General features: G+C 44.1%; 1 protein-coding gene across 2 annotated transcripts in view; it reads right to left on the bottom strand.

Moving 5' to 3' along the window:
• Positions 1-6,156: 6,156 nt before the first annotated feature.
• The window catches only part of XRCC6 (X-ray repair cross complementing 6), a 29,479-nt gene continuing 21,664 nt past the window's right edge, over positions 6,157-13,971 (bottom strand). For both annotated transcript variants that reach the window (XM_082851033.1, XM_082851032.1), the window contains exons 12-13: positions 10,416-10,529; positions 6,157-6,576 (exon numbers count right to left, since the gene is read on the bottom strand). In XM_082851033.1, the coding sequence (XP_082707159.1) occupies positions 6,380-6,576; positions 10,416-10,529 (311 nt within the window). In that variant the 3' untranslated portion in view covers positions 6,157-6,379. The remainder of the gene's footprint in view (positions 6,577-10,415; positions 10,530-13,971) is intronic.

Genomic DNA, 13,971 nt, shown 5'->3' with positions numbered 1-13,971 from the left:
GAACACGTATATTCGTACTCCAGTTTAAAGAAGGTGTGATTCTTGTTAGGAGTCCAGCTGATACTTGAATGAAGCGTTAGAATGGTTACTAGTTTCTTGAACTTTTCACCAAGAAGGTGTGGAAAAGCCATGACCTCCACCAGATGATTTCTGGTAGTTCAAAATGTCTTGTTCAGTCATTGAGGTGTTGCTGTCACTCTAGAGCAGTATTTCTCAACCTCAGCTGCCCTGTATGTTGTAGAATGTTTAACAGCCTCCCTGGCCTTTACCCACTAGATGTCACTAGCAATCTTCCCCGTCTCCCCCGACATTGCCAACTGTTCCCTGGTGGCAGAGTCACCCCTGGTTGAGAATCACTGTTGCAGGACTAGGGCTCCTAGCAGTCCTCCACAGGTGCTAGAGAGCGGGGGAGCCGGTATTGCTGACTGAAGCTGCTGCCACCTTGCCTGCCGCATTACTCTCTATCTTAAAGTACCGTGAGAGCCTGACACCTCCTCTACCTTGAGAAATTTTCTTCCAAAGTACAAACAACTGGATACCATAATGGTCATATTGATGAGAATGGATTACATTTAGTTTACTCTTGGCCAGCTTGGGCCAGTGTGACCACTCCAGCAGTGGGTTCCTAGGGAACCTAAAATCACCCTGTCATGCTAAGGCCTGTTCTGTACCTACTGAGCTCATCGTCTACCCCAGCTCACTCCAGTGTTTATATACCCCGCCCCAACTCCCACCCCAAGCAGTTTTCTATCTATCTGTGGATGGTGGAGTCTGAGGTAGTACGTACGTTCTTTTGTTGTATATGTATCTTTACAATCGTACTCTAAAAGACTGAAGTAATTTGGGGGTGGAGGGAGATCAAGTAATCCAACCTCAGGAATTCCCTGGTGGTCCAGTGGTTAGGACTCTGAGCTTTCACTGCCAACGGCCCAGGTTCGATCCCTGGTCAGGGAACTAGGATCCCACAAGCCATGGGGCATGGCCAGAAGAAAATAAAAAAGGTAATCCAACCTCCATTTAAATGGAAACTAGGGCATACCCACCAGAACCCTGAGAAATGGGGTGGGGCAGGGCTTCTGGAATCTTCATCTCTAGGGTCCATCTGGAGTGCTAACTCAGTTCCCACAGCTTCATCGTAATCCTTCAAAGGACAGGGCATCGATTTGTGATCACCCGAAAAAACTCCATGACTCTTCCCTGTTCCTAATGGCTCTGCTGTGTGTCTTGTGTCTGCCTCTCTGCCATGTTCTGTCTTTGCTCAGTGTTTCATATTTGGTTTCTTGAACACTTCAAATCTGTTTCTCAGATTCTTTGTACTTGGTATTCCTTTACTGCACTAGTGGCTTTCTCCTCATGCTAGTCTTAATTCAAGTACCACTTTTTAAGGGCCTTTCCTAGCTACATCTCATGTTTCCTTTACCCCTAGCACTGTAACATTCTGTTTTTTAACTTGTCCTTAGCTAATATCTGAGGTTGTTTTCTGATCATTGCCCTCGTTAGGAACTTGTGTGACTGTGATCCCCTAGCACCTGCAGCAGTGCCCTAACACTGATGCTCCAAAAGTGTAGAATGAATAATTCCTAAAGCCTAGACATGCAAGCAAGAAGGAAATCTAGTAATTCCATTCAGTCACCTATGAAGTAGGTTGCAAATTTTTGTGTGTAAACATTTTATTTTGGAGAGAATCCATTAGGCCTCAAAGGGTCCTCTGACCTCAAACACTGGTTAGGAATTTCTGTTTTAGAATAAGTTTCCTGAAACTGTTTTCTCAAGAGGACCTATGATTAAGGAATATTTTTACATTAACAGTAATGGTCTTGTTAAAGAGATTATTCATTCTGTAGTATTCTTAAGTACTAACCAATGCATTTCCATTATCTTTAATCCCAAACTGATGTGACAAGGAAGGGAGGGAGAGGAGCTTGTTCTAGGCACTTAGTATCCCTGGGTTCCTCGTCTCAGTGTCAGCCAAGTTACATTTTGAAAAGTCAAGAATGTGCTTTAGCAGATATATCTGCTTGAGGGAGGTGGGGGGGTATAATTGCTTGTTTTCTGAAGGAAAAAAAATTTTTAAGTAGCAAGTCAGTATTTTCCATGATACCCTGTGGCAGCCAGCCTCTAAAATGTTCCCCAGTGACACACACAGCCACCCCCTAGAATTCATGCCCTTCTGTGTGAATGCTCTGAGACCAGTCTACACCAACTCAGAGCTGGTCTAGCTGCAGGACTCAGTATTATGGAATGACATGTGACTTTCAAGTTTCTATAAAAGACATTGCAGCTTCTGCCTTCATGTCTTTGGATCACCGACTGTGACAGAAATCATAGCCATGTTATAAAGACTTCTAAGCAGCCTGTGGAAAGTGCCTTGAGGCCTCTAGCCAAAAGTCAGCACCAACTACCAGCTGTAGGAAATGAGTCTATCTCATCTGTACTTGAGGGATTTTAATTCATAGAGGTGACAGAGTGATGACATGGAAAAGTTGGTACTACTGAAAGAAGAATTTATTACTTTTCCCAAGAGAAGGGTGCCGGTGTGCCATGCAGGACCACAGAGAAAACACCAGGTTTTGGTCAGGCAGCAGAAGCAGGAGCAAGGGGAAAGCTTAGGCCACAGCCTTTATTGGGGCTTCTTTGGCAAAGGCAAGGCAGGGCAGAGTAAACAGCTTAGGATTGGCTAGTTTGAACAATTTTGGTGGGCTTTGGGCTATAAGGGTGGTCTCTAGTTGCCTGGTACCCTGCCCTGATAATTTAAGGCAAGGGCAATACTGGCTTGGTGTGTGACGTAGATAAAGGAGGTGCTTGGCTTGCGTGAGAGGTATGCTCCCAAGTAAGTTTTTAACTGTCTTTAGTAACTACCTAGCCCTGGGAGGAGCAGTCTCTCCATCCATGTGTAAGGCCCCGCAGCTTATGTCAAAACATAAAATACAGAAAATAAAAAACGTGATTAATACAGCCTCCCTGCAAGTGGATCCTCCAGCCTCAGTCAAGCTTTCAGATGACAGCAGCCCTGGGCAACATCTTGAATGTAGCCCCATGATTGACTTCAAGCCAGAACCACCCAGCCTCTTCTTTCCCAAATTCCTTATCTACAAAAATGGTGAGAGAATATGTGGTTATTGTTGTTTTCAAGCCAACAGTTTTGGGGGTAATTTGTTACACAGCAATAGACAACTAAGGTTGGGAGGTAGATGAAGAAAAGCTGATGCAGTCTTGTCAAAACAGCAGCAATAAATATGACCATGTCAAAATTGCTCTGGTGACAAAGAATGCCGGAAGTGCTAGCAGGGCCCACAGGTGAGAGGGTCCCAGCTGCTTGAGTACCCAGAAGTAAATTCTAGGTAGGACTGGCTTTCATATATGAGGCAGTCAGTTACAATGAAGATTACACATTCAGGGATAGTTTGGGCTCAAACCAGAAAGGCTGGATAGTCATCATAGCTGCTGGTCGAGAATAACAGGTGTGTGCTTTCCCTCCAAAACGGATTTGAGGTTGGAATTTCTGTTTGAGGGGGAGGGAGAGGAAGTGGATGACTAATCTCTCCCAGATTTCATGGTCCTGCGTTACTTTTCTTCTAATTTTTTAATAAGACATTACATCTAAACATTACAGGACTTCCCTGCCTGCCAATGCAGGGGAAATGTGTTTGAGCCCTGGTCTGGGAAGATCCCACATGCTGCAGAGCAACTAAGCCCATGCACCACAACTACTGAGCCTGTGCTCTACAGCCCCCGAGGCACAGCTACTGAGCCCGTGAGCCATAACTACTGAGTGCCACAACTACTGAACCTGCGTGCCGCAACTATTGAAGCCCGTGTGCCCAGAGCCCGTGTTCCACAATGAGAAGCCACTGCAATAAGAAGCCTGCACGCCACAATGAAGAGTAGCCCCTGCTTGCTGCAACTAGAGAAAGCCCTCGTGCAGTAACGAAGACCCAACACAGCCAAAAAATAAAAATTTAAAAAACAAAACAGGACAAAAAAAACTAAACATTAAGGGACATCCCTGGTGGCACAGTGGTTAAGACTCCACGCTCCCAGTGCATGGGACTGGGGTTTGATCCCTGGTCAGGGAACTAGATCCCACATGGATGCCGCAACTAAGAGTTCATATGCCACAACTAAGGAGCCAGTGAGCTGCAACTAAGGAGCCCCCAAGCTGCAACTAAGACCCAGCGCAACCAAATAAATATTTAAAAAAAAATTACAGATGTTCCCTCTGCATTCAGCCAGGAGGCATATGCACCTATGCACATATGCTTGTTTGGTGCAGTTTTGGCCAAACATCCATCCATGCTCTCCAGCTCTTGCCCCGCCCCCGCCCCCGCCGCTGGCCGTTCAGAGGCGGATGCACCTCCCTGCCCTTCCCTACCCACGTGGCTCCTAGCCGCCAGGTCTGCAGCGCGCATTAGCAGGCCGTTTTGTCTAATCATTGGCCGCGCGTCACCAGCACCTGCAGGAGCGAAGCGTGTTTGCAGCCAGAGAAGTTAGAAGGATAAGAGTTAGTGCCTATTGAGTACCGTGCCCATTTACGTGTTTTCTCATTTATTTTCCATATTCCACGTTATTATTATTATTATAAATATGATGAAACTGAGGCTTGAAAATGCCAGGTAAATTGCCGGTGGTCACTTGTACGTATGTGATGGAGCCAAGATGCAAATTTACTAAATCTGACTTGTGAGTTTACAAAAGCCCAACCAGATTATGTCTGGACATGATGTTTCTCCCCTGGGGAGCTCAAGAGCAGAGAAGGCAAACATTATTAATTTACAGAGAAACTGAGATCACACAGTTGCTCTTTATCACAGACCTCAGTGGTTATTTTTCTAACATTCATATTACTGGTGCTTTGTTGGACCCTTGAACTCTTTCCTTCTCTCCATTTTGTAAATAGGAGAACAGAGGAGAAGGAGCCTAGACTTGGGTAAGGTCCTGCAGGAGTGCACAGAGAAGCCTGGGACTCACTAGGTCTCCTCCTCACTAGCCAAGAAATCCAGGCTTGAAAACAAAGGCCCAGCAGTGGTACTCATTCTTACCTTCCTACTTATGGTGACTAGCCTGATTCTAATCTACCTTTGTGGTATTAGTAACCCTCTCTAGAACCCAGAGTTTCCAAGCATGCTTCATTTAACGGGGATGGTCTTATTTCTCAACAACAAGAATGAATAAGTACTATATTAAATGGTTTTGCATTATTTTGCTGTAGCCTCAAAGGCATCTCTTCTAATTGAAGAATTATTTTCCCTCTCCCCCAGATAAGGAAAGAAATCCAAACAAGAACATAACATCTCCTTTCCAAACAAAAACAAGCAAAAAGAAGTTAAAAAAAAAAAACTTATAAAAATCAGAGCAAAGAATCCAAAACTGAAAAATCTCTTCCAAGAGTAATCTGACCCCTCCAACGCTCACCTCATGAGATGCTCATTCTAGTTTTGAAAGACACAGGACCTACAAGCCATCCTCAGAGGATAAAAACCCTTCCATCTCCTTCCTTCTCTCAGGCTAATTCTTCAAAAGCAATAGCTGCAGGAAGAGCAGGAAAGGGGGCAGGGAGGATAGAGGGATGGGAAGGGGAAGAAAACAAAGAGAGACACTCCCCTCCTCTTCCTCTTTTCCTGACACTAGGACCCTTCCGTTTTCCCCTTCTCCCATCGAACCTCTCTGTATCTTCTTGAACTTCCTACAGCACCCCTGAAAATAACAGGAATAACTCATTTCACTTACACTGCAACCCAAACTCTCAGGGCAACAGAAAATGTGTATCTCTTCTTCTTATACTTGAATGTCACATTAAGAAAATACAACATGAGGGGGGGTTGCTATTTACTCATGAAGCAAGTGGTACCAGAATTAGAAATGTTGCCTCCTTATTACTTCTGAAATCTGATCTTTAGATCTTCAATATGACACATTTAAAGGAAAACAGGTGGGAGGACAGAGGATCAGGAGAATATAACCTTACTAGGGCTTGTCATTCCTAAACTATGTTCACCTGTCCTTAATTGTCACACTCTTCCCTACCCTCATTGATATTTATTTTGTTTCCATTGTGATGAAATGCGTTCCCAGCGGGAGAGAAAATTAAGCTAACAGCCAATGGCATCTTTGGATGCAAAGCAGAAACATCTTTCTCTTTTATACTATAGAATAATATATAGTACAAAGTTAGGGCTCTTTATTCAGACAGTAGAGTAAGGCACAGCAAAGTGAGATGGCAACGCTCTCTCCATGACAACAGAAAGTCTCATAAACAAAGTCCTTGGTTTCTGTCAGCCAGACTCTTCCTGGCTCAGGAGAAACATGTTTTAACTTGATAAAAACAAAACCAGGCCACCTGGCTGCAATGTGGAAGGGTAACTGGCTGTATGGTCTCTGGTCAGGCCTTCTGGAAGCGCTTGGTGAGTGCATCCAGCAGCTCCTGCTTCTTTGTCCCGCTCTTCAGCCCATACACCCTGCAGGCTTCCTTCAGTGTGGGCACAGTGAGCTTACCCAGTGTGCCCTTGCTGACGTGGGCCTTCAGCTCCTCTTCAGATAACTCCACCTTGGGCCTTTTGCTTCCAGAACTTTCATCACCTGGGGAAACAGGTCAGGTGGGAGTGATTGGAAATGCTACCAGTGGGATCCCAGCTATACTGCACGGGGGCCCTCATATGATCTGGGCTGCAGTTAACCATCTTCCATAAAGCTGTGATGCCTACCTAGAACACCATGGGGAAGACAGATGTCTTGATAAGGCAGCTTCAGTTAAACACAAAAAAATGTATCATGTCTAGGAGGGAGTTAAAAGTAGTGAATCCTATCAGTTTACCCGAAACTGCTGATCACGCTGGGTGAGCAAGTCATTCCTTCCTTCCTTTCTTCATTCGAAAAGCATTTATACTTTCAAACTATACTACAAAGCTACAGTGATCAAAATAGTATGATATTGGCCCCAAAACAAGACACATAGGTCAATGAAACAGATGGAGAGCCCAGAAATGAACCCACACTTATATGGGTAATAAATCTATGACAAAGGAAGCAAGAATATACAATGGGAAAAAGACAGCCTCTTCAATAAATGGTGTTGGGAAAACTGGACAGCTACGTGCAAAAGAATCAAACTTTCTCAGACCATATTTTAAAAAAACCTCAAAATAAATTAAAGATTTTTTAAAGATTAAAAAATAAAGATTAAATGTAAGACCTGAAACCATAAAACTTCTAGACGAAAACACAGGCCGTATGCACTTTGATACTAGTCTTAGCAATATTTTTTTGGATATGTCTCCTCAGGCAAGGGAAACAAAAGAAAAAATAAACAAATGGGACTATATAAAACTAAAATGCTTTCACACAGCAAAGGAAACTATCAACAAACAAAAAGGTTGCCTACTGAATGGAAGAAGATATTTGCAAATGACGTATCAGACAAGAGATTAATATCTGAAACATGCAAAGAACTCAACATCAAAAAACAAACAACCCAATTGAAAATGGGCAGAGGACCTGAAAGTCCATTTTTCCAAAGAAGACAATACAGATGGCCAACAGGCACATGAAAAGATGCTCAACATCACTAATCATCAGGGAAGTGCAAATCAAAACCACAGTGAGATATCCTTACACCTGTCAGAATGGCTATTATCAAAAAGACAACAAATAACAAGAGTGGAGAAAAGGGAACCCTCATGTACCATTGGTGGTAATGTAAATTGGTTAATGGAAAATAGTAATGGAGATTCCTCAAAAATTAAAAACAAAACTACCATACAAGCCAGCAATTCCACTTCTGGACATTTATTTGAAGAAATACAAAACACTAATTTAAAAGATACATGCACCCCTATGTTCACTGCAGCATTATTTACAACAGCCAAGATATGGATGCAACCTAAGTGCCCATAAATAGATGAACGGATAAAGAAAATGTGGTACACATATATGCAATGGAATATTAGCCATAAGAAAGAATGAAATCTCGCTATTTGTGACAACACAGATGGACCTAGAGTGCATTATACTAAGTGAAATAAGTCCGACAGAGAATAGCAAAAACTATATGATTTCACTTATATGTGGAATCTACAAAACAAAACAAATGAAAAAACATAACCAAACAGAAACAGAGTCATAGGTACAAAGAACAAATAGGTGGTTGCCAGGGCGGGCTGAGGGGAGGAGAGAAATAGGTGAGGGAGATTAAGAAGTATAAGCTTTTTTCAGTTACAAAATAAATGAGTCACAGGAATGAAATGTAAACTGTGGGGAATATAGTTAATAATTATGTAACATCTTTGTTTGGTGACACATGACAACTAGACTTATCGTAGTGATCATTTTGAAATGTATAGCAATATTGAATCACTATGCTATGTACCAGAAACTAACATTGTGTTGGAGGTCGATAATACTTCACAAACAAACAAACAAACTCATTGAAAAAGGGATCAGATTTGTGGTTACCAGAAGTGGGGAGTAGGGGCAAGGAGAACTCGGTGAAGGCAGTCAAAAGGTACAAACTTCCACTTACAGAATAAAGAAGTACTAGGGATGGAGTGTACAACGTGATAAAGATAATGAATGCTGCTGTATGTTACATATGAAGATTGTTAGGAGAGTAAATCCTAAGAGTTCTCATCACAAGGAAAAAAAAATTTTTTTTTCTATTTCTTTAATGTTGTATCTACATGAGATGCTGGATGTTCACTAAACCTAATGTGGTCATCTTTTCATGATATATGTGAGTCAAATCATTATGTCGTAGGGACTTCCCTGGTGGCGCAGTGGTTAAGAATCCGCCTGCCAATGCAGGGGACATGGGTTCGAGCCCTGGTCCAGGAAGATCCCACATGCCGCGGAACAACTAAGCCCATGAGCCACAACTATTGAGCCCACATGCCACAACTACTGAAGCCCCCGCGCCTAGAGTCCGTGCTCCACAACAAGAGAAGCCCCCGCAACGAGAAGCCCGTGCACAGCAATGAAAACTAGCCCCTGCTCGCCACAACTAGAGAAAGCCCGCGCAGCAACGAAGACCCAGTGCAGCCAAAAATTCAAAAACTAAATAAATTTATTTTTAAGAAAACCATTATGTTGTACACCTTAAACGTATACAATGGTGTATGTCAATTATATATCAATAAAACTGGAAACAAAACAAAACAAAAAGCATTTACAGAGCACCTTGTCAGTACCAAGGCGCCATGCTAAGTGATAAGAACATGCAGGCTGAGTGAGATAAACAAATATATAAATCACACTCATGCAGGTGTGAAAAGTTATGACAGCACACAGGGCTCTGGAGGAATCACTTCTGATGCAAAAGGGAGAAAGCGCAATGACCACAAACCTAACCTCTCATAGCTCCACTTCCTCATGGGTCTCAGGGGCAAGCAAGGCCCAAATTTGGCTTTACTTGAGCAAAGATAGTTAAAAGGATTACAACCTAAGACAGAATTATTCCCAAATGCTGAGGAATTCACAACGTGCTGTCTTGAAAAATGTGAGAGTCGCAGTAAAGACATTTTGTTTGGGTCCAGCAGTAAGAAAAAGGACAGTCTAGTAGGAAAAATGGTTAAAGCCCCAAACTGGGAGTTCACAGAAAAAAAAAAGTCCAGTAAAACTACATCTTACTCATAACTGAAGAACTGCAAATCAAAACAGAATACATTTTCCCTCTATTATTTTTTTGTGAATATATAATTTTTAAAGTATATAAAGTCTACAATTGGTGAGAGTGTAGGGAAACACACCAATCCCTTCTTGGATAGGGTATAAACTGTATCACTTTTTCAGAGGCAAAGTGGCAATTCTTATCAGAATTTAAATGCCTACACCTTGACCCAGCAATTCCACTGCTAAGAATTTATGCTGTGTAACTGCTCACACAAGTATGCAATGGTGGTTCCTGTTCACTGCAGTATATCTATCCATCAGTAAAGGTCTGGTTGGATAAATTGTGTATATCTAGCCAATGAAGTACTCTGTAGCCTTATTTTTTTTTAAGTAGGTAGATATGTGAGTGTAGATATAAATACCTGCCCAACATATATAGCTGAGTAACAAAATAAACTAGAAAACAATGTGAATATTGTTTCATTTGTGCTGAAATATGTTGTGTTTGTAAATATGTAGGTTTGTATAGCAATTTCTGAAAGGACATTATCCTCTGTGATAGGACTATAAAGGCAACTTTAAAAAATAACCCACTGGGAATTCCCTGGTGGTCCAAAAAATAACCCACTGGGAATTCCCTGGCGGTCCAGTGGTTAGGACTCCACGAGTTCACTGCTGAGGGCCTGGGTTCAATCCCTGGTCAGTGAATTAAGATCCTGCAAGCCGCACGTGTGGCCAAAAAGAAAAACAAACAAAGCAAAACAAAACCAAAAAAAACCCAAAAACCCACTGAACGTCCACACCCAGCTCCTTACCTTGTTTTCGCTTGGGAACTTTTTCCTCAGGATTGTAATCTGGTGGGTAGACAAGTTCCTTAAACTCATCCACCAGGGAGCCCAGTCTTTTGTCCATTACTTCAACCTTGGGCACTAGAAAATAAAAACACAAGAAGAGTGGCCTGTGAAGTCACAAGCCCTGGCTTCCTGTCCAGTCCAACTCTACTGGGACCGGAGGAGAAAATACTTAATTGCTGAGATGGGGGAGGGTCCACAAGGCAGCTGAGCTGGCCATGAATACATTTGCTCGAAGTCTAACATTTACCAAGTAGCTTTTAACAATTGTACTTAATGAGCACTTTCGACAACCAGGCACTCTCCTAAATGCTTTAAACTTATTATTTTTATTTACTCCTCCTAACAATCTCTGGGGTAGGTAAACCTGTCTTCCCGTTTTACAGAGGTGGAAATCAGAGACGTTAAATGACTTTCCTGAAGTCAAACAGCTGGGAAGCGGTAGAGTTGAGAACCGGGCTAGACCCTGTGGATTCAAACAAGAGTCTGTACCCTCAAGGCTTACAGTCCACGCGCCATAAGGAGGTGGTAAAAACACCAGTGCCATAGAGCTGCACAGCGCCATGAAGAAAGGGACCGCACAGGGCACGCTGGAACACAGGAGGGGTCAGGAGGGACTCTGTGCAGCACAGTCTCGCAAGCTGAGTGTCCTTCCTCAGGCAGATACTAGTCTAAGCAGAAGGCACAGGGGTGAGAGACAGCCAGTGACACACAGCTTGCAGGCAGGGGTGAGATGGGCAGGACCAGCAAGGAGACTAGAAAGACAAGCATGGCGAGGTCATGGAAGCCTCGAATGCCTGCCCAGGAATTAGGCCTTATCCTAAAAGCAGTGGGGAACCTTCGAAGGTCTACAAGCAGGGGAGCGACGTGACCAGATGGACGTTTTAGATCACCCTGCCTGCCAGCTGTGTAGAGTATGAATTGACGGAAGGTGAGACAGAAGGCTGAAGCAGTGTGTGTGAGTGGGGCGGCCGGGGGCTGGGGGGTGGCAATGGGACTGTAACTTGAGAAGTGACAGCACTGGCAGGACTTATGGATGGAATAAGAGGTGTGGGGGTGGGCGGGGGAGGAGGTGAGTGGTTGGGGTGGCAGGAACATTCCCCAAGGCAAATGCAATAGGCAAAGGAAGCTCTGGGGGAAACATAATATTTTTATTTCCTTTCTTACAGCTGTATAGCTTGTAGAGCTTTTGCTGAGAGCTGGGTCACATCAAGGGCAAGCGTGATGAGATGAATGTCTCATCTCCTCATGTGACCACGTTTGCCAAGTATAGAGGGGAGCTCCTGCCCTGTGGTGTATGTACCTACAAGACGGCAGAATGTCACCGTCAAACTGCGCTCCCGCCGTGTCAGAAGCCCCATGTTCCAGGTTACAGGAATCTCTACTAGAGCTTTGGTTCTCAACCTGGGGACTTTTAAAGAGTACTGATGCCCAGGAGATTCTTATTTAATTGGTCTGGGGTGAGGCCTAAAGAGCCAGATTTTTTTTAAGTCCCCCAGATGAGTCTGCTGTATAGCCGAAGTTGAGAACCAATGTGCTAGAGGCAGTGTCATGTCTCAGAATCACCGGGAAGGCTTGTTAAAACACATGTTGCTGGGGACTTCCCTGGCGGTCCAGTGGTTAAGACTCTGAGTTTCCAATACAGAGGGCACAGGTTCGACCCCTGGTCGGGGAATTAAGATCTCACATGCCACACGGCATGGCCAAATACAATAAAATAAAACACACGTTGCTGGGCCTCAACCTGAGTTTCAGATTCAGTCAGCTTGGGGTAGGGCTCAAAAGGTGCATTTCTGACAAGTTCCCAGGAGATACCAGTGCTGCTGGTCCAGGGACCACACTTAGAACCACTGATGTAGCCTGATGAGGCCATGCAGGGACAAGTGAGAGGACAGAGAAAGATGGCGCCCAGGATCACCCAGCACACTTCCATGTTAGAGGAGAAAAAAGGGAAGCAGGTCCAGCAAAGAAGTCTTAGGGTCTCCACAGGCATAGGAGAAAAACCAAAACAGTATGGTGTGACAAAGCCAAAAGAAGAAAGAAAACAATTTTGAGTCTTTGATAAGGTATTTATTAAAAGAAAGCCTTATGGCTTCCCTGGTGGCACAGTGGTTGAGAGTCCGCCTGCCGATGCAGGGGACACGGGTTCATGTCCCGGTCCGGGAAGATCCCACGTGCCGCAGAGCGGGTGGGTCCGTGAGCCATGGCCACCGAGCCTGCGCATCCGGAGCCTGTGCTCCACGATGGGAGAGGCCACAACAGTGAGAGGCCCGCATACCGGGAAAAAAAAAAAGAAAGCCTTATTGTGTCACAGAGAAGCAGACACATTTGATTAGAAGTGAGTGAGGGATGTGAAAGAACAAAGAGTCAAAGGGGTCACATGTTTGAGCAGTAGGATACCCAGGGCCTTCAATAGATGTCACCTGGGCAGCTGGAAGCTTTGGCCAGAGCTTAGAGGAAAGGACAGGGCTGGAGATACAGGTTTGGGGGTTGTGGGCATGAGGTCATACTTGAGGCTATGGGAGTGGATAACATAACCAACAGAAAGGAGAGAAGAAAGGCTAAAGACAGGAACCTGAGACATTTAGCTTACAGGAAACACTACAGCAGCCAAAATTGTTTTTGAAAAATAGAAGTAGAAAGAGAAAACAAGACTTTCTCCCAAAAAGTATAGGGCCAGAAGAGAGAATGCAAGAGGCTGGGGCGCTAGTAAGTAGAGCACACGGCTGTGGAATAAAGGAGAACAACTGTGTTCTGAGCACCTTCCCGAGTGTCAGGGCCTATATTTTGTTAACACCTTGTAAGGACAGATCATTATCCCCATTTTACCAATAAGGAAACTGGGCTTCAGTGAGATTAAGTATTGTTCCAAGGCCACGCAATTTAATAAGTGCCAGAGAGCTGGGATTCAAATCTACCTACATCGGGTGTTTCCAAAGTCTGTGTCTCTAGCCATCTTGCTAGAGACTAGGCAATTGACTTCCTGATCTGCCTAAAGGCCATAAAGGAAGAGATGGGCTGCCTCACTCAAGGGTTCTTCTTCTGCCAGGCCCAGCTGACAGTCACCACCATGACACACGTCCAACAACTCATGCTTTTAATGCTGGCACTAGCATGAAAGAGATCAATAATAACTGGGAAGCTAAGCAGGCCGAACTAACTGTTCTGATCTTTTCAACATCTGTCAAGAGTCTTTATTAAATCCAATCTGTTTTCCAGTGGGTATTTACTTACATTGCTAAACTTCATGCATCCTCTTATGAAGTACATGAGAGAACCACAATCCAGAAAGGGACCAGCAGGGAGCTCAGAACACCTCAGCCTGGGAGGCCAGGCAAATGTCCTCCATGCTGGGTAACGAGGTCCATTTTCTCAGGGCAGAGCACGCCGTCTGATGGAGCAGCAGTAAGGTAAGCATAGTGGTTCAGAGCAAGGGCTCTGGGCCAGACTCACTGGATTCTGCGCTGACAGCCACCACTTACTACTTAGTGCAAATCACTCCCTTCCCTGCAAACTAGGG

Source organism: Leucopleurus acutus (genome assembly GCF_964270905.1).
Source record: "Leucopleurus acutus genome assembly, chromosome: 11".
Lineage (NCBI taxonomy): Eukaryota > Metazoa > Chordata > Mammalia > Artiodactyla > Delphinidae > Leucopleurus > Leucopleurus acutus.
This window is presented reverse-complemented; position numbering and strand designations above follow the sequence as displayed.